The sequence below is a fragment of the Epargyreus clarus genome, unplaced genomic scaffold (assembly GCF_041222505.1).
Source record: "Epargyreus clarus isolate Ecla_fem2 unplaced genomic scaffold, WU_Ecla_fem_2.2 ptg000035l, whole genome shotgun sequence".
NCBI classification, from domain to species: Eukaryota; Metazoa; Arthropoda; class Insecta; order Lepidoptera; family Hesperiidae; genus Epargyreus; species Epargyreus clarus.
In genome coordinates, this window is record NW_027332240.1 from 7,346,003 (window position 1) to 7,373,336 (window position 27,334).

Sequence of the window (27,334 nt, forward strand, 5' to 3'; positions counted from 1 at the left end):
TGGCATACTCACTCAGCAACTTCCAACTGGTCCGCCAGTTCAATGGTCCCCAGTCGACGGTGCAAAGTATGATGAGCAGCGAGGCCACGTCCTGCAGCGCCTCTGGCGTCCACTGCAGCTAGTACCGCCCCCGCACCAGCCGCCACTGAACCCCAGCCCAGTGACCATTGCTCTGTTACCAGCTGGGTGCCGGGGCGACCGTCACTAAACATGTTTTAATTTATTATACGTGTTTTGTTTGAAACAAAGAATAACGAGTGTACATTTTATTTATATTCAAATTTCTCTCAAAAACATATGCTCCGATTGTTATTTAAAACACAATCATACAAAAATAAATTAAAAAAATATATATTATTGCGCATAAAATAATATACATAATAGGAAATTAAAAAATGATTTTTTCTTTTATTGTTTCTTTCTATTAAAATTTATTTACATATGATTGTATTTTTGTAAAAAAAAAAAACTAATAATAATGGAGTTTTTTAATAATAGGATACTCAATCAGATCACAGTGAAAAAGACATTTTACTTTTACGCATATATCCTCCCATACAAAATAATGTTGCCTATCATTACAAATAACAATAATTAGGATTACGAATTTTCGATTTCGTTTATTATAAACTTTATTACTCACAGGGAAGATTAAAATTTAAATCATTCTCAATAAAAATATAAAATATTCAAAAATGTTCAACTTACACCTTCATCACCAAGGGATACTTGGTGACCTCGTCTTCCCTCAACCCAGGTGGAAGCAACAAGCGCACCCTGGCCGCGTACCCACTGGACAGCTGCACGGAGAACGTCCGAGGAGTTGGAAGAGCTATGGCTGATAGCCTTTCCTACAGACATTAAAGTTTTAAACAATCTTTTCTTTGTGCTAAGATGCATGGCAAGCTGGCCCTATTAGCAAGCGTGAAGGTAATAGAACCCTCTCTGGTTCCACTCTAAAGGCACCACCATCACGTCTATTTCTGCCTTACGACGTTAGTATTAAGCACTGTTGTGTTCTAGTTTTAACGTAGTAGTTGTAGTAAGGGTGGCATTGCAGCTTAGCTAGTCGGCGACTGCAGACAGGAATCTAATTTTATCTGGGGTGGATTACAGATGTCAATAAGCGGCGGTAATCACTTACCATCATGACTGCATGCTCACCTGCTACTCTATTCTTATATTTAAAAAATCTCCAGGATTGCATCCCTTAAGTCCATAGATTAGTAAAGATATCTCACCTCCTTGTAATTGAAGGAAGTCACAAATGGCTGACACATACGCAAAATGTTTGCCTGTTTTCCCATTACGACTTCGACTGTCATGGTGTAATTTACGCGGAACAATGCCGAGACGTGGAGTTAAGTGGTACAAAAACATTACGAAATCGAAGAAAACGTGCGGAGAAATATCGTTTTATTCGTAAATGCTCCAAAAATTAGGTTTTTTAAATATTTTTCAAACTCGGAATTAGATGACAGTGACAATTTCAATTGTCAAAACTGGTTACATTTTCTTGTTAGGAGTGCGTAATCTTTACTAATCTATGCTTAAGTCATCTAACAATAGCATTACTATTTTTTTCAACACAATCGATTTTCAGTAACTACCTTAACTACAGTATTATTCTCCAAATGCATGAGCATTCTTGGCTCCGGGAGAGCCGTCTTGTGTAGACTGGACGTGGGCACGGTGGGGCCCAGACACTCCAGTACGAAGTAAGCTGACGACGGACTGAAGTGCGCATCGTGGTAAAGGCACGGCAGGTTTTGAATAAGATTCTCTGTTGGAACAAAAGGTGTCTATCATGACAAAATCCGATGACAAACTATGCATACTTGTTTGTTTCAATGAAAAGTGTTATCTAAAATGACGGATTTTGTATGTTTTTCTTTTCTTATCTATCTCATGTCCCTATTTCTCACTCTCTCTCTCTCTCTCTCTCTTTATAAAATGAGCGAGATGTTAATGAGCTGCCAATTTGGATTGTGGCCTTTCTAAAACAATTTACAAAATAATAACTAATGAATACATTTATTCAGATGTATAAATCTTTTCTAATATTTATTACAGATTTCGAAAAGCAGGTATGTTCATCTGTAGATACTTATGTATTTTCCTTTTTTTATTACATTCTACTATGGCACTACTGTAACTTGCTACAAGCACGAAAATAAATTCAAATCTAACGTACACCTACAAAATTCAGTTTAGTTCCGTGATCCGCAATTGAAATTCTCTCGAAAACTTTGTATGCGCAACTCAGATAAAAATGCTTCTATGTGTAATACGCTCAAAAATATGAAATTCAAAATGTGTAGGTACGACTTACTTATTATATTGAAAGGTAAGTTAACTGACATTTTTATAAATTGTTTTACGTATGATAATTATTTATTTTATCAAACTATAAGATCACTGCTGGTTATCATAGGTTAAGTGACCTTATAACTATTCGTTTATAAATAGGGTTAGTTACGTTACTATTATATCAAATCTGAAAACTAAACTTTTGTAACCATGGATCGTGATGAAACCTGCATGCCTGCGAGTTCTTAAAAAAAATCCTAAGTAGGTATTTGAAGTCTACCAAATCAGTAGGATATGGTAGAAGGTATTGAAGGTGGTGGAACCCTTTGTGGTTCGACTCCGGCGGCACCACCGCCACACCTATTTCTACCTAATAACAGCAGTGTTAGGCGCTGCTGTGTTCCGGTTTGAAGGGTGTGGTAAGGGAGACAGGCGTCTGCTACCCTTATATTGAAAAAAAAAAATGGTAGTCTGTGCTTGACAATCCGAGGTCGCCTATCTATTTATCTGACGCCCAAAGAGTTCCGGGTTCAATCCCTAGTGAGTCAAATACTCGTATCTGTACCCTTACCATGAGTTTTTACGTTTTGACAAATAAGACTGTTTTGGTATTTGTTTACGTATTGGCCCATACTATTTTCAAGTTCTGACACAATTCGCTAGGGGCGCTGATTGGAATTTGTATGGGCAAATACGTAAACAAATACCAAAACAGTCATATTTGTCAATACGTAAAAACTCCTGGTAAGGGTACTGAATTATTAAAGTAAACATTAACTACATCTGTCCTGGGACTAGGTGTTTGTGTATTCATCCTTGTATGTGTCCATGACAACCACGACAGAGGGAATTCTAGTGTATCTTTTAAGCATTTTCTTATTTAAATATATGACCTAAACTGACTCAAAGGGAGACCCGTGACCAGTAATGGGACAGTAACTAGGTATCAATAGTTTTGTAGTTACCTGGCTGCTTAGGCTTCTTCTTCTTCTTGGTTGGAGACGGCGTCGCTGTAGGAAGCTCCTCATCCCAATCGCTGTCCCAAGTACTGTCTCCTGAAGAGGCTAAGTTGCCGTAGTACTCCAGGTTTATTGACGGGGAAGGCTAAATAGAACATCAGATTTTTATCTATAACACTTTTTTAACTATTATTATAAAATCCCTTTTCTTCCTTCTTGAGAGCAGCAATGAGTTCCATTCCATTAAGTTAAAAATTATGATCAAAAGTAAGACTTAGGTACTCGTAGGCAAATCGTTGACAATATTTTAAACGGTTTTATTTATTTTACTAATAGCTTAAAATTTCATAGCAAATATGAACGATATTAAAAAAAATATTAAACAGAAAAAGGGTATTTTAAGAATGAAAAAAATAAAAATGATTTATTTTTGTTTTGGAAAGGCAAGTTTAATAGGCAAATTTTAAGGTATAATCACTACAAAAACCTCCTTGACTTTTCTAATATTGTTCACTGAACCTTTTGTTAAAGAAACACAATATGTATTGTTTTGTCTTGTACACAAACAAAAAAAAAACAAAATGTATGCGAAGTTAACGATACTCACTTTACTTACCTGTGTGTTACATGTAACACAGTAGGGTAGTTTTTGCGGCGTGCCGGGCCGCGGCGCCTCTGACGATACTCTGTACAAATGCTGCTGTCCTGGTTTACCTTCCGGGATACCCAGGTAATATCTAAATAAACAAAAATGAAGACTGCTGTCATACCCAGGTCGACTCCAATAAAATTAATGTACCCACTTTTATCTGGTAAAGTTGTAAAATAATTATGTACATAGTACGAATCCTTAGTTAAAAAAAATATTTTACTGAATTCAGCCCTACAATATTCCTCCTTGGTTTCCCATGCCCTGTATCTTAGAAGAAATTTGCCCTGTTTACCTATTTAACAAAGGTCTGTTACATTGTCATAATATATAAGATATTGTTATAAGTTATAGTCTATATTTAGATAAAGTTTTATACAAAGACAACCAGGCTCCTATAAACCTTTACACGTTACCTTCATAAATCACATAGGCTTATTCGTATGGTCCCACACCAATTATTGGAGATGTGGAAACTTGTAAGTTACTTCATAGCCCGTAAATAATTGCGTCAAAAAAGTACCAGGTTCCCATAAACTTGTATGAATCCCGTTTCCAAATTCGTGCATTCATGGACCGTTTGTATTCTTATAAATAACTGTTCCACTAAAATACTTATTTCAGGACCTTCTAATAAATTTAACTCCTAATATTTTTTTAATAATTAACCAAGAGATCTAAAGTCCTTTAAGTTACATCTTATTTTGTTTAAAATAAATGTTTTTTCTATGTACTAAACTCTTTTACTACATTTATGACTGTTTCATATTTTGGAAGTTTTACCTCTATTTTTTATGTTTTCGTAAGTTTGTTTACTAGACTAAAAAGTACCAGGCTCGCATAAACTCACATGTGTTGATTTGCATGATCCCACGCCAGCAGCTTTACGACGTCGAAGCTCCCGTGCGTCAGCGGCAACGCCCTAGGGCCATGCGCGTTGTGTTCTGTTCTCACTATGTGACGGAATAGTCCCGCGGGACCATCACGGACGGGTGCTAGAGTGACGAGCGCTCCGCCCCCGGCCGACCAGAGAGGAGTTGGCGCTGACTCCACCCAACCCTCTGAGCCTGAGGTTATCCTGTATACCTTGGGAAAGAAAAGAGATTAAAGTTCATAAATTTGTATGGTAAAATATGAAATTATTATTAATCAACCTAGAAACGAATATATTTTAGAACTAGAACCGCCGTTTTGGTTTTTGCGCATATAAATAAAAATGTATATGGTTGTCTAAGATTTAAAAGTATTTTTAACTGTAATTTTTGTTTATTTACATGCTTAGTTTAGCTTTAATTTCAATTACATTTTAAAATGTTTTGTTCTGATCTGGGTAATATCCTCTTTACATAATAATTATTATCTGTAATTATGAATTGCATTATATGTTTCCCTTCTAACATAATTGGATTTCTATAATAAGGAAGAATAAAACACTAAGAAAGTGTGAAATAAAAGAAGCTTCTTAAAAAGTCACAACAGCTAAATACCTCCTGACAGTGCCACATGGGACTCTTGCAGACGGAGACCACTGATAGGTTCTGGGTTCTCGTAAGCCACACTACGCACACTTCTGTCAACGACACCCATTGAGCACTCGTGAAGTAGTAGTCCCTGGAACAAAGTTATCTTTATATATATATATTTCTTATGTGCGTGTGTAATTGTGTATGTCATCGAACTCCTCCTAAACGACTGGACTGATTTTGATGAAATTTGTTGTGTGTGTTCAAGGGGACTTGAGAATGGTTTAGATTCATAATTTAGTCCGTGGGAAATGTTTTTTTTTAATTAATTTTTAATTCTATGCATTTGATCAAGTGATGATCTTTAGCAAAGTTGTTGTCCAAGAGCTCACGAGGGTTTGAGAGTTGGTAAGACCAATTTTCGACAGATGGCACCTCTGTCATTCCAATATTACGAATTTTCAGGCAGATACAAATTTACCTTTTATTTCTTTAAAATGCGGGCAAAGCCGCGGGCTGCACTAGTAGAAATATATATTGTTCAACGATAAGCAAGTAATACAGGGTACCTGATGTTCAGTTGGATTTCAGGGTCGGTCCGCCCCGGGTCTTATAGACATTTTAAAAGTTACCTTGTAGGCATTTTTAAACGCTTGTAAAAATAGATCAACTTCTTAGACTGGGCCCCATTCTATATTTCGGCCCGGGCCTCTGACGAGCTTAGTCCGTCACTAGAAATCTGTGATCTTACCTGAAGTCGATCATAGATGCGTTACTCTTGAGGAGTAAGATGGACGCCTCATATGTACGAGGAAGTCACAAGAACTGCTTCACGCTAGAAATAAGTGTGATGGTGGTATCTCTTCAGTATTACCTTACTGGTTCTACCCCATTTAAAACTGTCGAACTTTTAATAGTTCTACCACCTGAAACACCTCCCAACAAAGTATGTGAAAGCTTTGACTAGAAACATATACCTACTTATTACCAATTGGAATTTATTTAATGTGTACTTAGATGAGTATTTTATTAGATTACTGTAAAAAACTTAAGTGTTATTCGTAGTAGAAACCCAAATAATGTTTCCCTTTAAATTTCCTGTGGGAATTATGTTGCCACCTTATTTCATAATTCAATGCAAGGTTAGTCCTGAAACTTCTGAATTGGGGTTTATTCTCGGGAGTCGAAAATAGGTCAAATGTATATGAGGCTCTATCGGAAATTTAATAAATTGGAGGTGTAATGCACAGTGCCGTTTCATTTTGAGAAATATTTCCAAATATTGTTTGTAGACCTTCATTTTTTTAAGGTAATTATTATTTTTTTGTATACTATAGATAGTGATATGCTATAACTACGTTACCTACTACACTTAGAACGAAGATGATTATTTGTTAAAGATTTTATTTATAAGTCTAATTACTTCGTCAAATGTTATTTTTCAAAAATAATTATTTTCTAAGACCCTTAAAAATTCACTTTTCAATCATACAAGAAAATGTGGGAATAAGATCGAAATATTTGATGTAGGTAATTGGTAATTTTTTAATTTATTTTAATTGAAAATATTAAAAAAACACGTTGCCTCTGGAACCATAAACATCTTGTTGTGCACTTTACGAGGCCTCCGTGATATTCTTTTTTGCACAATGTGGCCCAACATTATTGCTCAGTTTGAGAACAACTGGCCTACAATAAAACCTCTGTTCACCCTTCTCTCGAATATATATTTGAACCTAATTTAGTCACGGCTTATGCCGGCTCTACTAGTAAACTATAAATAGCAAAGAAAAACTTATCCCGAATTGTCTATGCGTAGATTCTGTAACCCAAAACTCTCGAAGACGTTTATTCTTCGGACATATCATACAAAGGACCTTTAACGGTTGTATGTTCAAGAAAATATCGGTCAGCTGTGAATAATAGGGGATGCTCCCTTACTGCCTCGTTGACTTTTAAGACTGCGTGACAAGAAAAACTAGGACTTTTGTACATTTTGTTTTTCAGTATTACCCATTGCCCATCCACTGGATAATGTTGGATCCTTAAGAACGAGATGTTTAGGTAAATAGTCTTTGTCCTTGTAGTCTCTGGAGCGGAATAGAGCTACGGTATTCACTGCCGGTTGTAAAAAGCGACTAAAGGGTCTACCGGGTTGCGGACGGCAAGACTGTGAGGTCAAAGCGCCCAATCAGTCATCCGTGAAGGAAGACAGTATGTGTGGCCGCATATCGTTGTAAACACCAGAAGTTGTGGTGAGTGTAATTGCTCACCAGAGCTGAGCCTAACCAGGGTACCGTGCTCAGAGGATAAGGAGGTCACCAAGGAAGTTTCCTGGCTATTAAACTCATTTCCTTCCCTTAAAACACCCTTCATTCCTGAACGCAGCAGTGCTGAACACTGCTGTATTGGACAGAAGTATGTGTAATTGTAATGCCTCCGAAGTCGAAATCCAAAATGTTCTACCACCTTCAACTTGCTACATACCCGGTATTCGTGAATTAATTGTACTCATAGCTATGCAAAACCCTATTTTTTTATAATACAGAAGTAGTAGAGGAACAAGCAGTCCATCTAATGGTAAGTGCCTACTACCATGATGTCCATGGACATCTTTAATTAACTTCAGATAAGATTCATGACCTGAGGTCTGCCACTAATGCGTTCCCTGAGGACTAAGCTGGAATGCCTCTGAAAAGTAAAATTCTTATTGTTTTTCTCACCAACATTTTTCAAGTAGGCAGGTATAATCTATTTAAAACATCCAACATAATACTTTAATACTAGAAAATTCCCAAAACACCTGAATATGTGCTGAAAAATTGAAAGTGCTCAAATAAATAGCACTATTTCAACTTTGTAGGATTTATAAGCATGACTGATATAGCTAGTATTAAGTGGAGAGCTTTATTAATTGCTGCTGTACCTATGAGTTATTTTAAAATTTCAGGAGCCATTTAATTATTTCAAAGTCTATTATGTATGGGGGGATTAATTTTGTTAAAGAAGCACTTGGCTGTTGTTCAAGAAAGAAAAACAAAAAATGCGTTACCTATTAGGTACGTTAGAATTAAAAAGCGAGTAGTTCCGGGACATGAATAGGACTACGGTATCCCCTGCCTGTCGTAAGAGGCGACTATAAGGGGGTTTCTGGGGTCGTGGCAAGAGTGGGAGTTCGAACCGTCCGGCCAACGGCCCCGGCAAGGACAGTGATATGTGTGGTCTCGCATACCCGCGTACGCACCAGACGATGTGGCGAGCATCATGTGAGCCTAAGAAGACGCTAAGAAGACTCCGGTTGCGTTCCTTTGGAGATCTCGGAGTCCTCTACGCAGCGCCGAGGGCGGCCACCGGGGGGGTTTTAGTGCGGTAAGAGTCCCACCCTGTGTCGCTCCCACGGCACCGGTATCTTTTGAAGGTTTACCTCGATAACAAAAAAAGAAGGTCGAAAATCGAACCTGGAACCCTCTGCGTATTAGATCAATATGACGATCTGTAAGTATGCCACTCGAATCATCATGTATTGTAAAGTCTATTTTATCATCGTCAACTCATTCTTTCCCATGCTGGGAAATAGGTGTAGTCCACAGCGCTAACCAAATGCAAATTGGCAGACTTCACATAACTTTGAGAACTCAGAAAAATCTGATTTAAGTTACTGGGATTCGAACGTCGGTCCTCGTGGCTAAGCGCCCGAGTTTCTAACTAAACATTCTAACTTAGCTTATATTTATCAAAACTAATAGCATTACCGGTGCTAACCCAAATACCAGAAAGACAAAGTTTCAGGCATAGTCAGACTAGATCGCAACTATGTCAAAGTTTACCATTTAGGTTAACTAACTACGATGCGGCATACCGAATACCGAAAACACTGTATTCAGTACCCTTACCATGAGTTTTCAAAACATCCCACAATTTTACGTTACGTTTACTCAATCCATTATTCTGTTCCGTTTACTTCGTTAGACTGAGTAAACGTAACAATAAGTAAGTACTCAAGTCTTTTTGTCTGCCTCACATGTTCGCAAAAAAGAGAAACAAAACATAAAGCGCCATTTTGTCATTGTAGACATTTAATGTTACGTTACTGACACTATAGTCCTGATACAATCCGCTAGGGGCGCTGATAGGAATTTATATGGGCAAATACGTAAACAAATACCAACACAGTCATATTTGTCGAAACGTAAAAACTCATGGTAAGGGTACAGTTCAATACTCGACCAAACTGACCGCAGTAAATATTTTACGGGATTTTGGCGCATTCGTTTCCCCTGTCCGATGCGGATTAAGGGTTCCCAGGGGAATATTAGGAACATTGCTTGGGAAATGGCCGTAAATTCAACCTTCGAAATGTACCTACTGTTTCACATGTACTGTACATTGTACATTGATTAAACATCACATTATATTGACAAATATATGCAACGTGAAATGTGGAAATATAAGCAATGAAATACTGCAATTCTACCAAGGTACGGGAAATGAAGATTGTTAAAAAATTTAATTGCTTTATTATGAACTTTTTTAAAGAGAGTCACGTTTATATAATCACAGCCGCCCATAGACATCTGTATGTCTGTAATCAATCCCAGATAGGGTTAGAGCTCTACGCAAGATCGGCCACACCACAAAGTGCTACCACTGAGAGACTAAGTAGGCATGCCTTTCAAAGTATTTCCTTAACCATAATGTAACCTTTCAGAACATATAGCAGCACTTAATATTGATATTACAGTGAAGAAAGACAAAGTTTCAGGCGTAGTCAGAATAAATCGCAACTATGTCAAAGTTTATCATTTAGGTTAGCTACTAACTACAACGCGGCATACCGAATACCGACTGTATTCAGTTCAATACTCAACCAAACTTAACGCAGTAAAAAAATTTTTAACAAAAAATACAACCGACTTCTATGTCACTACAAAGTAAAAAATAATTCGAATAAATGTTGGTTTAGTACATATTTCTGAAGTCGGCGCTCAATATATTTCGTTGGATAACGATGTAAACAGCGTGTCTAATATGTGTGCGTGTCTAATTCGGCGCTCAATATATTTCGTTGGATAACGATGTAAACAGCGTGTCTAATATGAGCGCCGACTTCAGAAATATGTACTAAACCAACATTTATTCGAATTATTTTTTACTTTGTAGTGACATAGAAGTCGGTTGTATTTTTTGTTAAAAATTTTTTTTCACCCTTTTTAGTGATGACATAATAACATTTATATTAATACAATATAAAATTGTATAAGCGAGATCATGAATTAAGGTAAGGTCTGAATTTACATTGATTGGAACCGCCCGCTCGCAGGGCGCTGCCGCGCCCTGCTCGCTTAGTTTTATATTGTCTTATATGTTCCAACCTAACCTAACTAAATAGTCAATGATGAACTGGCTTTGCAATTTCATTAGAACCAGTAAATATCTTCAAACACAACTCAATTATTCCCATTGGTTGAGGAGTTACATATTTTGTCTCCGAGCCACATTATCAGACCCTTAAATAGTCAATGATGAACTGGCTTTGCAATTTCGTTAGAACTTTCACCAAATATCTTCAAACACAACTCAATTATTCCCATCGGTTGAGGAGTTACATATTTTGTCTCCGAGCCACATTATCAGATCCTCAAATAGTCAATGATAAACTGGCTTCGCAATTTCATTAGAACCTACACCAACATTCTTCAAACACAACTCAATTATTCCCATCGGTTGAGGAGTTACATATTTTGACTCCGAGCCACATTATCAGACCCTTAAATAGTCAAAGATAAACTGGTTTTTCAATTTCATTAGAACCTACACCAAATATCTTCAAATACAACTCAATTATTCCCATCGGTTGAGGAGTTACATATTTTGTCTCCGAGCCACATTATCAGATCCTCAAATAGTCAAAGATAAACTGGCTTCGCAATTTCATTAGAACCTACACCAAATATCTTCAAACACAACTCAATTATTCCCATCGGTTGAGGAGTTACATATTTTGTCTCCGAGCCACATTATCAGATCCTCAAATAGTCAATGATAAACTGGCTTCGCAATTTCATTAGAACCTACACCAAATATCTTCAAACACAACTCAATTATTCCCATCGGTTGAGGAGTTACATATTTTGACTCCGAGCCACATTAGCAGACCCTTAAATAGTCAATGATGAACTGGCTTTGTAATTTCATTAGAACCTACACCAAATATCTTCAAACACAACTCAATTATTCCCATCGGTTGAGGAGTTACATATTTTGACTCCGAGCCACATTATCAGACCCTTAAATAGTCAAAGATAAACTGGTTTTTCAATTTCATTAGAACCTACACCAAATATCTTCAAACAAAACTCAATTATAGCCATCGGTTGAGGAGTTACATATTTTGTCTCCAGAACCCACTCTGATCCTCATCATATTTAAATGGGACCAACTTGTAGCAATTGTCCACACACGAAATTAAAGGCATTAAAATAGGTTCATAAATGGCGAAGTTATGGCTGTTATATTTACATGGGTGGAGGAGTTCCCCTCTTTTTCTCCAGAACCAATCGATGGATCCTAACCATATTTAAATGGGACCAACTCGCAGCTCGTCTCTACACAATAAAAAAAGAATTATTAAAATCGGTCCACTAACGGCGGAGTAATTGCTGTACATACATAAAAAAAAAAAAAAAAAAAAAAAAAAAAGATACCGGCCGAATTGATAACCTCCTCCTTTTTGAAGTCGGTTAAATATTTTACGGGATTTTGGCGCATTCGTTTCCCCTGTCCGAGGCGGATTAAGGGCTCCCTCGGGAATATTAGGAACATTGCTTGGGAAATGGCCGTAAATTCAACCTTCGAAATGTACCTACTGTTTCACATGTACTGCATATTGTACATTGATTAAACATCACATTATATTGAGAAATATACGCACCGTAACATTATAAGCAATGAAACACTGCAATAACGACAAGGTATCAAATTATTGTACAGAGCATAAACTTATTATTATTGTTCTATACATGAATTATTATCAGTTATTGTTAAATGTGCAATGTAATGTTTAATTTAAATAACTGCCATCTGTATTTCTGTATTCTAACCAGATATGGTTACATATTGCCTTCAGACCAGTACCGTTATAAGGCGGAAATAGGTGTGGCGGTGGTTCCGCCGGAGTCGAACCACAAAGGATTCTACCACCTTTAAAATTAGTAGGATTGTGTCAGAACTTGAAAATAGTATGGGCCAATACGTAAACAAAAACCAAATCAGTCATATTTGTCAAAACGTAAAAACTCATGGTAAGGGTACAGAAAACAGCAGCATATTTACGTTACAGAGTAAAAACCGGTATGCCAGTGGTACATACCTCTCAGACCAGTAAAGGTTATATTTACTCCTTTTTGCAGCATACCCACATTTCCTTCTAACACCAATAGTTAATATTAAGAATACAATATATGTGTTGAAAAGACAGAAATTTAAACAAAACAAATATTAGTATTCCAACTAAACATTATCATAACCTTGTCAATATTCGTAAAAGAACTTTCATCTTAAATACGATTGAATGGAAGTTAAAGTTGTGTTTTTCTAAGGGATCCCCATGTGTTTTATCTACAAAGCCTTTATAGTCCTTGTCCTTTTGTGTAGCCTCGGGCCTTCTGCAAAAGTGGGTAACGTCGACGTGACAATACATACAGCCCATTGAGTTTACGAGTAGGGATGTCGTTTTGAGTTAGATTTATCGAATAGTCGATTTATGAACCAAACATATCGGTGTTTTTAATCGATATCAAGCAACGAATCGATTTTAATAACGTATTTAATAATCAATTTACGCCCGTTTTTAATAATCAATCTAGATAGTTTTAACGCTAGTTTAGTTACGCCGATTTAGTTAAAGTTCGAAGTTTGAGATATAGTTAGAAGTCGTATCTTTGGTAGGCAAAACTTCAGATAGATTGATTAATAACAATGGATTTCTATTACAATTACTTGCGAATTTTTCGACAAAAATTATACAAAGATTTTTAACGGATAAATTCCCAAAGCACTGATAAAATCGAAGATCGATTTTTAAGTAATCGATCCTTTTGTTCTCGATATTTAAGAGAATCGATTTCTCGATTGTAAATCGATTTTTTCGAGACGAATTGTTTTTCCGGGTTACAGGATATAAAAATAAAACGAATAACTCCATTATTGTTTGAGCAAAGAAATGAAAATAAAAGGTTTCAAAATAACATTATACCAGGTATAATAGAAAGGAAATTCCGTTGAGAATTTATATGTGTTTCGCAGAAAATCTCGATAACTTTATTATACGATCAGAGTTTGATATTGTGTTATAAATTAAATATAATATTTAGTGGCACAGATGTGAGTTTAGGAGATTACAATCCCAGTAGCTGATTTTTTATATTACTTGTACATTTTTTATATTATTAGTAGAACCCTTTGTGGTTCGATTCCGGCGGCACCACCGCCACACCTATTTCTACCTAATAACAGCAGTGTTAGGCGCTGCTGTGTTCCGTTTTGAAGGATGTGGTAATGGAGACATACTTTTCCGAGGCGTTCCAGTTATCTATGGCCGACCTCAGGTAGAAATATCTAATCCTATCTGGGGTTGATTACAGATGTCCTTGCCGGCAGTAGCCACTTACCATCAGGTAGACTACATGCTCATCTGCTACTCCTATATTATAAAATAGTATTATAAAAAAAAACATTTATATTATTTAACACGTTGTAATGAAACGTTCGTTACGTATCGTGATGAAATCAATACCCTGAGTTTTCCAAATTGTTCCCAAAGTGCCATTCGTACTACATTTATTCTAAAACTACATGTTTATGATATCGGTAAGTAGATTTTAGAAAAAGCAAACGAGAAATGACGATTTGAACGATTTCTAACAATTCAATATAAATGTTATAATAAAAATGTTAAATATACTATTATCAGTTTGTTCTTAAATAATCTAAAACGCTAGTCGCAATTTTGATGCTTAAGTAACGTCACTTCGTTAGAAAACAAAAGTTTTTTGGGATGTGTTGGCGATGCAGGCTGCTGGCTGACAATAGGGATAGGTTTTATATATTTTTACCTTTTTATACTTTTTTGTATTTTTAAAAGAAATAAATTGGATGTCACTTCTGACTACGTAAAATAATGGAACGCTGTTTTCTCCGACTTCCCAAATAATAGATATTAACCCGATTAGTTTCGATAAGGCCTTTGCTCTAAGCATCGCTGCGAGCCCCCGGAGCCCTACAGGATGTAATCCAATCTTGGTTTTTTTCTGAGCTCCGGAACCTTTTTCATAGACTTTAGCTGCAACACTCAATTATGTATTTTGTTTGTTTTTATTTTTTTAATTTACTTTATTATTTTCAGGGTTTTTATATTATTTTCAGTTTTTTTTATATTTTGTATATTTTTATTTCTTAAGAAAATTTAGTCAATAAGTTCATAATTAAGTTTGTGTTTCCATATGTGTATTTTTGGATTTCACTGTTTATTATGTGCTATATAATTTGTTTGCTTAAGTTCTTGAAATAAATAATCTATCTATCTGATCTATCTAAATGATCTAATACCCCAATTGTAATAACTTTACTCACCCTTCATCCAAAATCACTTGTGGCGGCGCCAAATGTCTGTTCCTTATGTGCTTCGGGTCTGCGATGTCGGCCACCGTCAGTTTGATGGTCGGGTTCGTTGTTCCCGGTTTTGGGTATCTCACACTTCTGATCTCCGGGTAAGTCTAAAGACAAATGTTATGTATATAAACATGAGTTATTTTATATTTTTTTAGTAGAAATACATATTGCGTTAGTAAAAGAAGATCTAATGGTGGTGGGTGACAAAGTACTACTATTAAAGTGGTTATGGGCGGTAGAACCCTCTTTGGTTCGACTCCAGCGCCATCACCGCCACACCTTGTATGCCTAATTAAAGCAGTATTAAGCGCTGCTGTGTTCTGGTTAGAAGGGGTGGAGACATGCTTTTCCAACGTACTCGTATTCCACCTTAGTCCTGATGTGCAGCAACGCAAATGTCGCCAACCTCAGGTAGGAATCTAATCTTATTTGGTGTTGATTATAGATGTCTATGGACAGCAGTTCCCATTAACATCATGTGGACTGCGTACTCTTTGCTATTTCCATATTAAATCAAAACATTCATAAACAAAATAAAGTGATGTTAAGCAAAATGTCACTGTCCTTAAAACATATCTCATGTCAAAAGTGACGGCCCGGAAACAGTTCCTTGTTTGCCCAGATTGCCCCCTTGGGGATAATGGGGCAATTCGTCATACCCTAATGGGGCAAGTGGGTCTAAGCATTCGTGGTCGTTGGCTGGAAGTTATTTTTCTTTTAATTTGTTTGGCAAAGCATTTAGGTTAAGATAATTTGTAAACTAATAACATAATTTAACTGTTTGTTTATTATGCTTTCGCTACTGAACTCAATAATCAATCTTTATGCAATTTGGCAACGGAATTCCCGGAGAATTATATAAATTATAAGTCTTTTAACCTATTGGGTAATTAAAAAATATCTTGTAATTCGACTGTCTTAAAACTACGAAATTTATTTTAAATTATGTTATATATTTTATGTTGCTTCAAATATACACTAGAAAAGTAACCTGTGACTTCTTTTATTCTTTATATTTATTTTCCATATTGAAATAACGTGTATATAAGTTTGTTTTTACATTTACGTTGTACATTCTTCACGATGCATTCATTCCGTCCGGTTATAAAATATTGCAGTACCTACATCGAAAATGGAAAACCAAGTACAAAAAAAAGTAACAAAGTATAATAAAGTAAAAGTAACATAGTAGAAGTAACAAAAAAAATTGTGACGTCACACCTCATATGTGCGCTCGTAAATTGAATTACTCCATTCATTTCGTTCGTTCAATCCCGTTATCAGGTCACGTATTCGCTTGATAAACGATATTATGGCGATACAGAGCGTTTTCAGCGGTTAGTCAATTTGGACGAGCTGAAAATGTGATGAGTCTGTAACTGTTTGGGTACATGTTTTGATTAGTATATCACTTTGTTGTGTATTCCGTTTATATTTTACCTAGTGTATACCCGTAACTTCGTCGGCGTGAATTACAAAACTGAGATTAGAGAGAAATACAAAAAAAATCGTAATAAAAATTTAAAAAATGCAAAAAAAATGTTTCAAAAAATATAAAAAAATACACACGTCATATCGCAAATAACTACAGAAATTATCATATATCTTATTCCAGCACTTAATTATTTGTGGATTAAATATCATTAAAATTCCTTTAGCTTTTTTTACATGATTGTATAACAAAAACATTAAATATTTGACATTTGTTAATATTATGTTTTAATTTGTACACGTATAATGAACAGGAATAATAGGTTTTGATTTTTACGAAAACTTTTATTTAATTACTCAATTCACTACCAATTCAACAAATTATCTTTTAATGGAAGTAAATTTTTATTTTTTTAAGATTTACAATATATTACGCTTCTGAAGTGCCACATAATTAAATAATATTGATTTCATATTATATGGATGCTAGGATGGCAAATAACCAAACAATATTAACGCTTTTCACATTGTTTATCTGTGTTCTCGTTTAAGCTTCTATGGTCGATGCCTGTCACGTACACATTATTAAAAAAATGACCCATTATTACTAACCCAAAAAATTACCCAATTTACGCGGGATGTGAACTCACATTACCTTTGTTTTTTTTATTTATAACACAGAAACAGTAAACGAGCATGCAGTACACCAGGTAGGAAGCCACTGCCACCTATGGACGTCTATAATCAACCTCAGGATTGGATTTCTGTGCGAATTTGGTCACAGATGCGCTGCTACCCTGAGAACTAAGGAACGCTTTATATAAGAATCTTCCTATCCACTCTTCAGTCCAGAACACAGCAGCGCTGCACTGTGAATTTACTCGTGCCTAATACTGCTGTTATTGGACAGGAATAGGTGTGGCGGTGGCGCACAAAGAGTCTCCAGAGTCGAACCACAAAGGGTTCTTCTACCACCTTCAAAGTAAGTAAAGTATATAGGTTACCTTAGCAGGGTCATCAGTGTCCAGAGCGGCGCCGTACCAGGGGTACTTCTGTTCGTGGACTAAACTGTCGTTGAAGGTCGCGTAGAGCACCATGTGGCCATCAGCTGACATCCAGAGTGCTGTGCGAGACTTGAGGATCTCCTCTGCAAAAAGATCAAAATATTAGTAATACTTCCGTTTTTCGACGTACCGTGCGGCATAGTGTATGACTATGCGGGTTTGATACGCAGAAGGTTCAGAGTTCGACTTCCGGTCAAGCAAAATCTCCTATGATTTTGATTACTGGTCTAAGATGCATGTTTTTGTGTGTCACAACATTATGCCCTATTGTCTAGATACGAATAACTTAACTCATAATAACGATTTTCAGGTTCCCTAAAATGGAAAATTAGTTTAAAATTCTACTAAACCATCCATAAACTTGCTCTTTTATGTAACAGAGTAGAAAACGAACCTGCAATCATCAGCAGTGAAATGTATAATACCTATGTACATTTGCAATAGAAAAACCTAGCCGAAATCTATCACTTAGCATTATAAGCGTAGCCCGAGAACTAAGATTGAACGTCTATAAAAAGGCAATCCGTATCACATCTTTGACTATACGAATAAACGAAATTAAATACATCCAAATTAGTCGTCGGCGTAGCAACTCATCTGTGGCCAATCTCCGATAGGAATTTAATCTTATCGGGGGTTTAATATATTTCCGTGGACGACAGTATCTACTTACCTTAGGTGGACTGCATACTTAAAAAATGCCTAAAAAATTATAACTAACTTTGAAAGTGACGTACCAGGTGTACATAATCTAGTAGGAGCATTATATGAGGTAAAGAACAGTTGGAATAATACATTCAGGCTTTTATTTTTTAGTGCTAGCAGTAAAAGGTGCTCGAGGCCCGAAATGAAAACAAATCAGATCCAGTTTTACCTTTGAAAAGTGCACTTTAAACTAGGGTTGCCAACATTTCGCCGAAATATAGTTATTTTTAAAATAAGCTATAAAAAAATATAGCATACGTTGACTGAACATTACAGGAATGCCTAATTCGTGAGTAAATGTATACAAATGTGTTAATCTTTAATATATAAAATTCTCGTGTCACAGTTTTCGTTGCCATACTCCTCCGAAACGGCTTGACCGATTTTGATGAAATTTTTTGTGCTTATCCGGTATCTATGAGAATCGGCCAACATCTATTTTTCATCCCCCTAAATGATAAGGGTTGTTCACCCTTAACATTTTTCGGGTCAGCTAGTATACAAGTAGTATTCATTAATTATCATTATTTAAAAGTTTAATTGTTTTAACATTTGACAATATTGAGGTATAAATCAAATATAATATAAGTCAATAAAATGTTAATGTTTACGTGCAAAAACTTTTAATTACATGAATTTATTTGTTCGATTTTGGTGTTGAAAATACAGTATTTTTAACTGACTCCAAAAAAGGAGGTTCTGTATTCGACAGCTATGTATGTTTATATGTCCGCGATTTTTTGTTATTTCACTTCAAAAAAGTGTCTCAAATAGACTGTATTTTTTATTTGTGATACTCAACTACTCTGTCAGTCCGTCCGAATGAACTGATTTGGATTTTTTATGTAACTACTATATATTTTTTCAACAGTACGTGGTTCCGAAATATAGTTGAACACCATATACGAGTAGTACGGTTAGCAACCCTACTTTGGGCTCACGTTAATGAAGTCCAATTCACATTGAATGGATTCCGATTAAACTTTTGTAGCTCGCTGGCCATTGAGATTATTTTTTCAGGTATACAGAGCGGGGCTGGTGTGAATTGGAATCAATGGCCTTCTGCTTCCAGCGCTTTTGTTTTTACCTGAATGCGGAGAGTAATGTTTTAAGAGCGTACTACATATATTATGTATGTGTGTGTGTGTGTGTGTGTGTGCAATATGTATGAATGTAGGTCACATTCGTTAACATGCCCCACATCCCAAACGGCTTGATAGATTTTAACATATTATGAAGTGTCGTTGGATTTGTCGTGGGATTGACATAGGCTAAATAAGTTTCCTGTTCAGTTAATTACTGAATTATTTAAACACCTATTTCTAGCATGAAGCAGTTCGCGCGTTTCGATAGAGAGGTGTAAATTCGGGCTGACTTTTTGTGGTTCAGGTAACCTTACGCCGGTTATTAATAAACAATCTATCCAATTTTTGTCTACAAAGATCGAAATTTGGCAATTTCCAGGATGGATTGTCTTAAGGTGGTAGAACCCTTTGTGGTTCGACTCCGGCGGCACCACCGCCACACCTATTTCTACTTAATTACAGCAGTGTTAGGCGCTGCTGTGTTCCGGTTTGAAGGGTGTGGTAAGGGAGACAGACTTTTCCGAGGCGTTACAGCTTAGTCCTCAGGGGTAGCGGCGCATCTGTGGCCGACCTCAGGTAGGAATATCTAATCCTATCTGGTTGATTACAGATGTCCATGGGCGGCAGTAGCCACTTACCATCAGGTGGGCTGCATGCTCGTCTGCTACTGCTATATTATAAAAAAGAAAAAAAAAATGTCAATTGTCTACCTTTGATAGGAAAGATATAGGACAGATTGTTTTATAATAATGCGCATTAGTCACAGGTGGCGACACTTAGACAGGCTACAATTTAAAAAAAAACAATGTTGGTTGGTGGACATAACATTGAAGTAATCTTATTATTACTTACAAGAACAAACAAATACTACACTCTGCACTGATTTTGAGAACGGCGATCAATCTTAATATATCTGTGTCATTTCTCAGGCAGTTCAGCCGCCACAGATGTGAGCAATTGATTTTAATATAAATAGTCCCGTTTATAGGCAACACGCATATTCAGTACGTAAAACGCTATTACGATATTATTGGCTTATGTGAGTGGAAAATTATTAATTTTATTTATTGAACACCAACATAATGTACATTTATATATTTAAGGTACAACAAAAAGCATAAGGGGCTAGCTTAATGCCACCATAATTATAGGTGTAGACTACAAGCAAGTTAATTAAAAAAAGAAACACAAAAGAAAAAAAAAATTAATGGTAGAAGCACACTAATGTCTATATCATCATCATCAACCCATTACTGTCCCACTGCTGGGCACGGGTCTCCTCTCAGAATGAGAAGGATTAGGCCATAGTCCACCGCGCTGGCCAAGTGCGTATTGGTAGACTTCACATACCTTTAAGATTTTTTATAAATCTCTCAGGTATGCAGGTTTCCTCACGATGTTTTCCTTCACCGTTTAAGCAAGTGATAATTAATTTCTAATACGCACATAAATTTGAAAATCAGAGGTGCGATGCCTGGGATTTGAACCTCGGACCCCTCGATCGAGAGGCCGCGTTTCTTAACCACTAGGCTATCACTGCTGCACTAATGTCTATATAGTTACAATGAAGTGTTACAATCGTAATGCAATGTAGTACACTTGATCTTCTTAAGATTAGTAGAGAAGATGTCAAAATTTGAGGTTCTGGAGACAGTATTGTATTCTTTAATGATTCTGTTAATAGGCGCATGCTGTCCGAGATTTGATTTATGGGAGTTTTCAGAAAAAAGATTAAATGTTGAAAATCTCGGTATTCTTGCAGGAATTGAAAAATTTTAAAGATTCAATAAGTTTGGGCAATTCAGAAAACCATTTGCAAGCTTGTATAAGAATGCTATGTATAAATTAAATTTAATCAATATGTATATGCTTATTGTTAAATTAATAAGTAATAAATTATACAATTTCCTTAACGTTTTTTCTTTTCGACTATGTTTAAATAAAAATCAGGTTTTCTATTGTTTGTCAGGGATTTCAAAATTCTTTGTCCGCGTGCTTACCTGTTCTACGAGTACATGCATACCATTTGTATTATATTTCAAAGGTACTTTCTCCTATGCAATTCATTAATTATATAATTTAATGTAATTATTTAATCAAATTATACTTAATTTTTTTAATTATATGTTACAGTTTGTGTTTGTGAAAACCGTGTTCATGACTTCTTTCAGCATTTTTCACTTTACCCCACGCTTTTCGTCAAACATACACAGTTAAAAAAATCATCCTGTATATATTGTTTTTATGTAAGCGGAACCTTTGCATTTTATGAATATTTATGTTCATGAATAATCATGCCGGAATGTTAATATTTTACTATTCATAAATATCGACGTACATCACTTCAATGTTTACGAATCTCAATGAACGTGTTTGTTGCTACGTGTGCGCTGGCCTGTTTTAAAATGTAGCGTTTGCCGCCGCCCTTAGTGCGTAATGTACCGTGCCAATATTGCTATATACAGGTTGCTTGCATTATTTAAATTAAAAAACTTTTTTTTAAATGTGTTACTTTTTCGCGCCCACAATCCGCTATTTTGATTTTTTCTAACACCTATCTAAGGACACTCGGGTCATTGAGACGAATATAATGACACCTTAACTGTCGAAATTCATCTACACGTTTGTTAGATCCGATCGAATAAAGAAAGACAAACATACAAGATACGCGTGAAAAATATATCCCTTCCTTGGCCGTCGGGTAAAAATAAAGAAATTTCGGTTTATATGTGTTTTTCCTTTATAATGTTTTTTTCAGTTTATATTCAGAAATTTAGGTAAATATCTACAATACTATAAAAAATTAAATCTGATGTAATCTCAACTAAACATAACCTTAAATTTTAAAATACGGATATTAATAAGCATTTTAAATTAAAAATTGAATGTCGTCATTAATAATATAAATGATAATGTAATAATGTTTTTGTTCTTATACGGTGAGTAGTCACATAAATATTCTGATCTAAAACAAAGATTTAAAATCTTGATAGAGTCAGACATACCCCATACATTTGATACCCCTGCCATTCCCCCGGGCGTAGAGGATCCATAAGGATTACTCCGTTATAAAAAAGGGTTTTAAATTTGGTTGGAATCCCACATATTTTAAAACATGTATAAGAATTTATTTATTTGATATTCTTGCAATAACGAGTTTATTTATTTTTGCAAGAAATTCATATTCTTATTCTTCTATTCCTTAGCTGTTGCTTTATAGTATATCATATAAATTATTTGAAGGTGGTAGAACCCTTTGTGGTTCGACTCCGGCGGCACCACCGCCACACCTATTTCTACCTAATAACAGCAGTGTTAGGCGCTGCTGTGTTCCGGTTTGAAGGGTGTGGTAAGGGAGACAGACTTTTCCGAGGCGTTCCAGCTTAGTCCTCAGGGGTAGCGGCGCATCTGTGGCCGACCTCAGGTAGGAATATCTAATCCTATCTGGGGTTAATTACAGATGTCCATGGGCGGCAGTAGCCACTTACCATCAGGTGGACTGCATGCTCGTCTGCTACTCTTATATTATAAAAAAAAAATATATAAGTTATGATAAAACTCGTCGCCACTACGATCCATACAGTTGTATCGTATACAGTTGCTTCAAATTATCGGCAGTAAGAAGATTATACCCGCGTATCTTGAGTATCCGTAAAACATAATATATTAATATGTCTCTCTTCCACGATAATATAAGTGGAATTGTCTAAAATCATACAATTAATATTAGTCTAAACTCATAATTATGAGTTGTTACTTTATAAGAATAACTTCTGCGTGAATTAATCGGTAAATGCCTAGAAAACATATAGTTAGTTTATTTTATTTATGATTGTATTACTTTTTATCTGATTGTATATAGATATATATTGTAAATAGTAGTCTTAATTATTATTAAATAACACCAATAAATTGTCCATAAAATACAAATAAAATCGGACTCAAAGAAACATGAACAAGGGAAAATATTTGTTCGAAACATGACAAGAAATGTTTACCGCAGGGATACATTGTGTTATCCTGAATTTACCATGTCTGTGGCCACCATTTTTATTCGACCGTAATTTTGAGGGCCTGGAGGGCTCGAGTAAAAATAGAATGTTATGAGTGAGTGAAACTTTAAAATAAACCAAAATGAAGAAAATTTTACTGTCGATGGTTACTGACGTAAAGGCATTCTATAATTTGTTCTTTTTTAATTATATTTATGGATTTAGAAATAGTTTTTTGTGTTATAATATGTGTTTTATATATATCCAATTGTATTGCATTGTAATCTATACATTACGTATCAAAGGATTTATGGTAAGTATCAAAAATGTGTAGACTTCAATTCGAAATATTTAATACTAGCTGACCCGGCAAACTTTGTACCGCCTCAAAAGCATTTACCAAATATATTTCATATAAAATATAGCCTATGTTACTTGTAGATAATGTAGCTTTCGAATGGTGAAAGAATTTTTAAAATCGGTCCAGTAGTTTTTGAGCCTTTTCATTGCAACCAAACAAACAAACAAAGTTTTCTTCTTTATAATATTATAAGTGTAAATTTCCAAAGGTTTTTGCTAAAAACATATTAATTATTCTTAAACAATCCACTAATTTAAAACTTTCTTATATTTTTAATTCACAACGAATAAATAACGTACATTATAATTTTCCTTAATATTCATAGTGCTTCTAACAATATAAAAAACAATAAAATTAGCACATCTGCTTCATAACCTTGTCTATAATAATGATTAAATTTTCTGAAATAGATACCATATCAAACAGTACCCGATATAATATTCCACATTCTACCGTTGACGGCACCGTACTAAAGTTTCACTGATATTTTATGTATAAATTTGCCAAGTAAGGGTCACTTCTGGCCTTTACACATAAATATCAAATGTAAAGCGAGCCAAGTTCTGTGTTTGAAACAATGATCTATCGCCTTCCCCAATAAAAATAACCTCGGAAAAAAAAATTAAGATAGAAGCGGATAACGATCATTAAAATAAAAGTTTTAATTACTTAAAGTATTCTATTATTACAATTAAATCTTAAGCTATAAGTGTATTCTGTAGGATGATAACTGTAGAGCAATAAGTGCAGAAAGTGCTATTTAGCTATTACCTAAATTAAGGGTTTTTAAAAGAATTGTGACGTACCATTTCAAAATATTTATTTTGAGAAACATTTATGTCCATCGAGATAATAACAAACTTAATGATACGATTCCTTGTCTAAGCATCATGTTTCTATTAACTTGTCTGATACACTGCCGTGTGGTTATTCCCTTAGTCTATTGTTATAAATGACCTGGGTAATAAAATTTGGGTACTAATTTTGAGTTCAATATCATTGTTTACGTATATTTCATTATCCGTATAGTCTTTTATTATATATGACCTGGATACTAAAATTTCCGTACAAATTTTGGGCATGTGTATTACAGGCGTCATGTAATTCTGTGAGCATATCCTAGTTTTACAACCACCCAAACATTATAGTTCTCTCAGTCAGGCAAATACTTAAGTAAGGAATTTAGACCTGTTCTAGTTCGAAATGCCTGGCTGTTTATGGAACCTGCAGTATAAAGCAATCTAATAATGGAATTATGAGTGTATAAACGTTTGTAAACCAGAAAATGAGTCGAAACATTTGGTCACAAATCCGAAGTTTTCTAACTTAGTCCTCAGGGAGAAACCCAATCTTATCTGGGGTAGATTATAAATGATGGATAAGGTGGACTGCGTGCTAGTTTCATCATCATCATCAACAACCGATTACAGGCCCACAGCTGGGCTCGGGTCTCCTCTCGGAATGAGAAGGATTAGGCCATAGTCCACCGCGCTGGCCAAGTGCGTTTTGGTAGATTTCACATATCTTTGAGATTTTTTTTATAAATCTCTCAGGTATGCAGGTTTCTTCACGATGTTTCCCTTCACCGTTTAGCAAGTGATAATTTCTAATTTCTAAAACGCACATAACTTTAAAAAACCAGAGGTGAGTGCCTGGAATTTGAACCTCGGACCCCTCGATCGAGAGGCCGAGTTTCTGAACCACTAGGCTATCACTCCTATGCATGGTAGTTTGCTGGAACTTTATTATAAAAAATACACACATATTTAATTTTAAATACGGAACTCTTCGAGAGTTTTTTCAGTTTAGTTTTACCTAATGTATTTTACAATTGAAACAGAAAATTATGTCAATGTGTCAGTTTTCTAAATAAAAGTGTTTGAAACACGTCAAACAGATCAAAGAAAGAAATAGCAAACAACATCAACCTATATCTATCTCTGTACGTGATCCTGTCTGGGGTCAATTACAGATGTCCATGCAAGATGGATTTTTTATCGTTTATATTTTTATTGTTTTTCGTATCACATACGGAACTCATCATGTTATATATCTTCGGTTCATTTTACTTAATGTATTGTATAATTGACATATGAAAATATTTCAAAGCGTCAGTTTCCTAAACAAAAGTATTTTAAATACGTCTAACAGATCAAAGGAAGAAATAGCAAACGGAATCAACCTATATCCACCTCAGTGCGTTTCATTTACTCTAATAATAGATTCCTACGTGCATCGGGTCATTGACATCGTAAATATATTGTACTTCATAGTATGATGTCTAAATTATTTTGATATACACCACTTTAATCTGAACTTTAAAATAAATCAAAGACGAATTATTCGTATGTTTTAAATGATTGCAGTAACCATAGATAAGTATAGATATCTCACCGCCTTGTAATTGAAAGAAGCCATTAAATGACTTAAACGGCTCACATTTCTGTCAGCCATTCAATGGCTGTGATGGTGTAATTTACGTGGAGCAATGCCGACATGCGCAGTTAACACACGAAATCGAAGATAAAGTGCGGAGAAGTATAATCATTCGTAAATGACCTAAATACTACATTTTTTTTAATATTTTTCAAACACGAAAATAGATGACAGTGACAATTGTCAAAAGATTACATTTTCTTGTTAGGAGCAAGTAATCTTTACTAATCTATGGGAGTAACAAACGAAATCGCAGGGGGAAACCTTCAAAAGGTACCCGAAGCCCTAGGGAGCGTCGCCGGGTTATGTGGGGATTTTTACCACACTGAATCCCCCCGGTGGCTGTCCTCAACGCTTGTTGGAGAACTCCGGGATCTCCGACGGAACGCAACCGGAGTCACCCAAGCTCGATGGTAAATGATCACTGCATAAAAACATTTATAACCAACTCTATATAGAACAATGCGAAACTCTATATAGAAAGATGCGTTGACAGTCATTAGGACTAAGAAGATTTTGAAGGTAAAACCCTCTGTGGTTCGACTCTGGCGGCACCACCACAACGCCTAATAACTGCAGAGCGCTAATGTGTTCTGGCTCGAAGGGTGTGGTAAGGGAGACATACTTGTCCGAGGCATTCCAGCTTAATCTTCAGGGGTAGCAACGCAACTTGTGCGGACCTCTTGTAGGAAACTAATCTTATCTGGGTTTGATTGAAAATGTCCATGAGCGGCAGTAGTCACTTACTGTCAGGTGGACCGCTTTAATCTAACAGGACTGTTATACGCTAGAAATATATGTGGCGGTGGTACCTTTCCAGCCGAATTATATTTATTCTACCTATCCAAATACCTATTGGTAATCACAGAATTATTCTACAAATTATGACTGTAATTACGCCTTAAATTAAATGGTGGGAATAAGCTTTGTCCTTTGACATCTATGTACAAGGTCTAAATACAATAGAATAATACTCAAAGAGTCTATATTATTTTGCTTTAGTATTAATTTTAAATATTAATAAATCCAGAAATATTACTAAGAGTCAATAGGCCCTGATTAAAATTTTTGGAACAATAGCTTATAACAAAAACGTAGGAACAATGCCGGATTAATTACTATGACGGCGCATTGAGATTTTCTCAATGATCGATAGATGGCAATAGTGCGGACTATTGTGATTTTTGCATTATCGTTTGACAAGTGACGT

General features: G+C 35.5%; 1 protein-coding gene across 1 annotated transcript in view; it reads right to left on the reverse strand.

The window, feature by feature from the left end:
* The window catches only part of Dpp10 (Dipeptidyl peptidase 10), a 139,943-nt gene that overhangs the window by 8,688 nt on the left and 103,921 nt on the right, over positions 1 to 27,334 (reverse strand). Inside the window, exons 6-14 of the mRNA XM_073092276.1 lie at positions 17,486 to 17,628; positions 15,012 to 15,154; positions 5,406 to 5,529; positions 4,769 to 5,004; positions 3,886 to 4,006; positions 3,276 to 3,414; positions 1,611 to 1,783; positions 709 to 851; positions 13 to 204 (exon numbers count right to left, since the gene is read on the reverse strand). Of these exons, the coding sequence (XP_072948377.1) occupies positions 13 to 204; positions 709 to 851; positions 1,611 to 1,783; positions 3,276 to 3,414; positions 3,886 to 4,006; positions 4,769 to 5,004; positions 5,406 to 5,529; positions 15,012 to 15,154; positions 17,486 to 17,628 (1,414 nt within the window). The remainder of the gene's footprint in view (positions 1 to 12; positions 205 to 708; positions 852 to 1,610; positions 1,784 to 3,275; positions 3,415 to 3,885; positions 4,007 to 4,768; positions 5,005 to 5,405; positions 5,530 to 15,011; positions 15,155 to 17,485; positions 17,629 to 27,334) is intronic.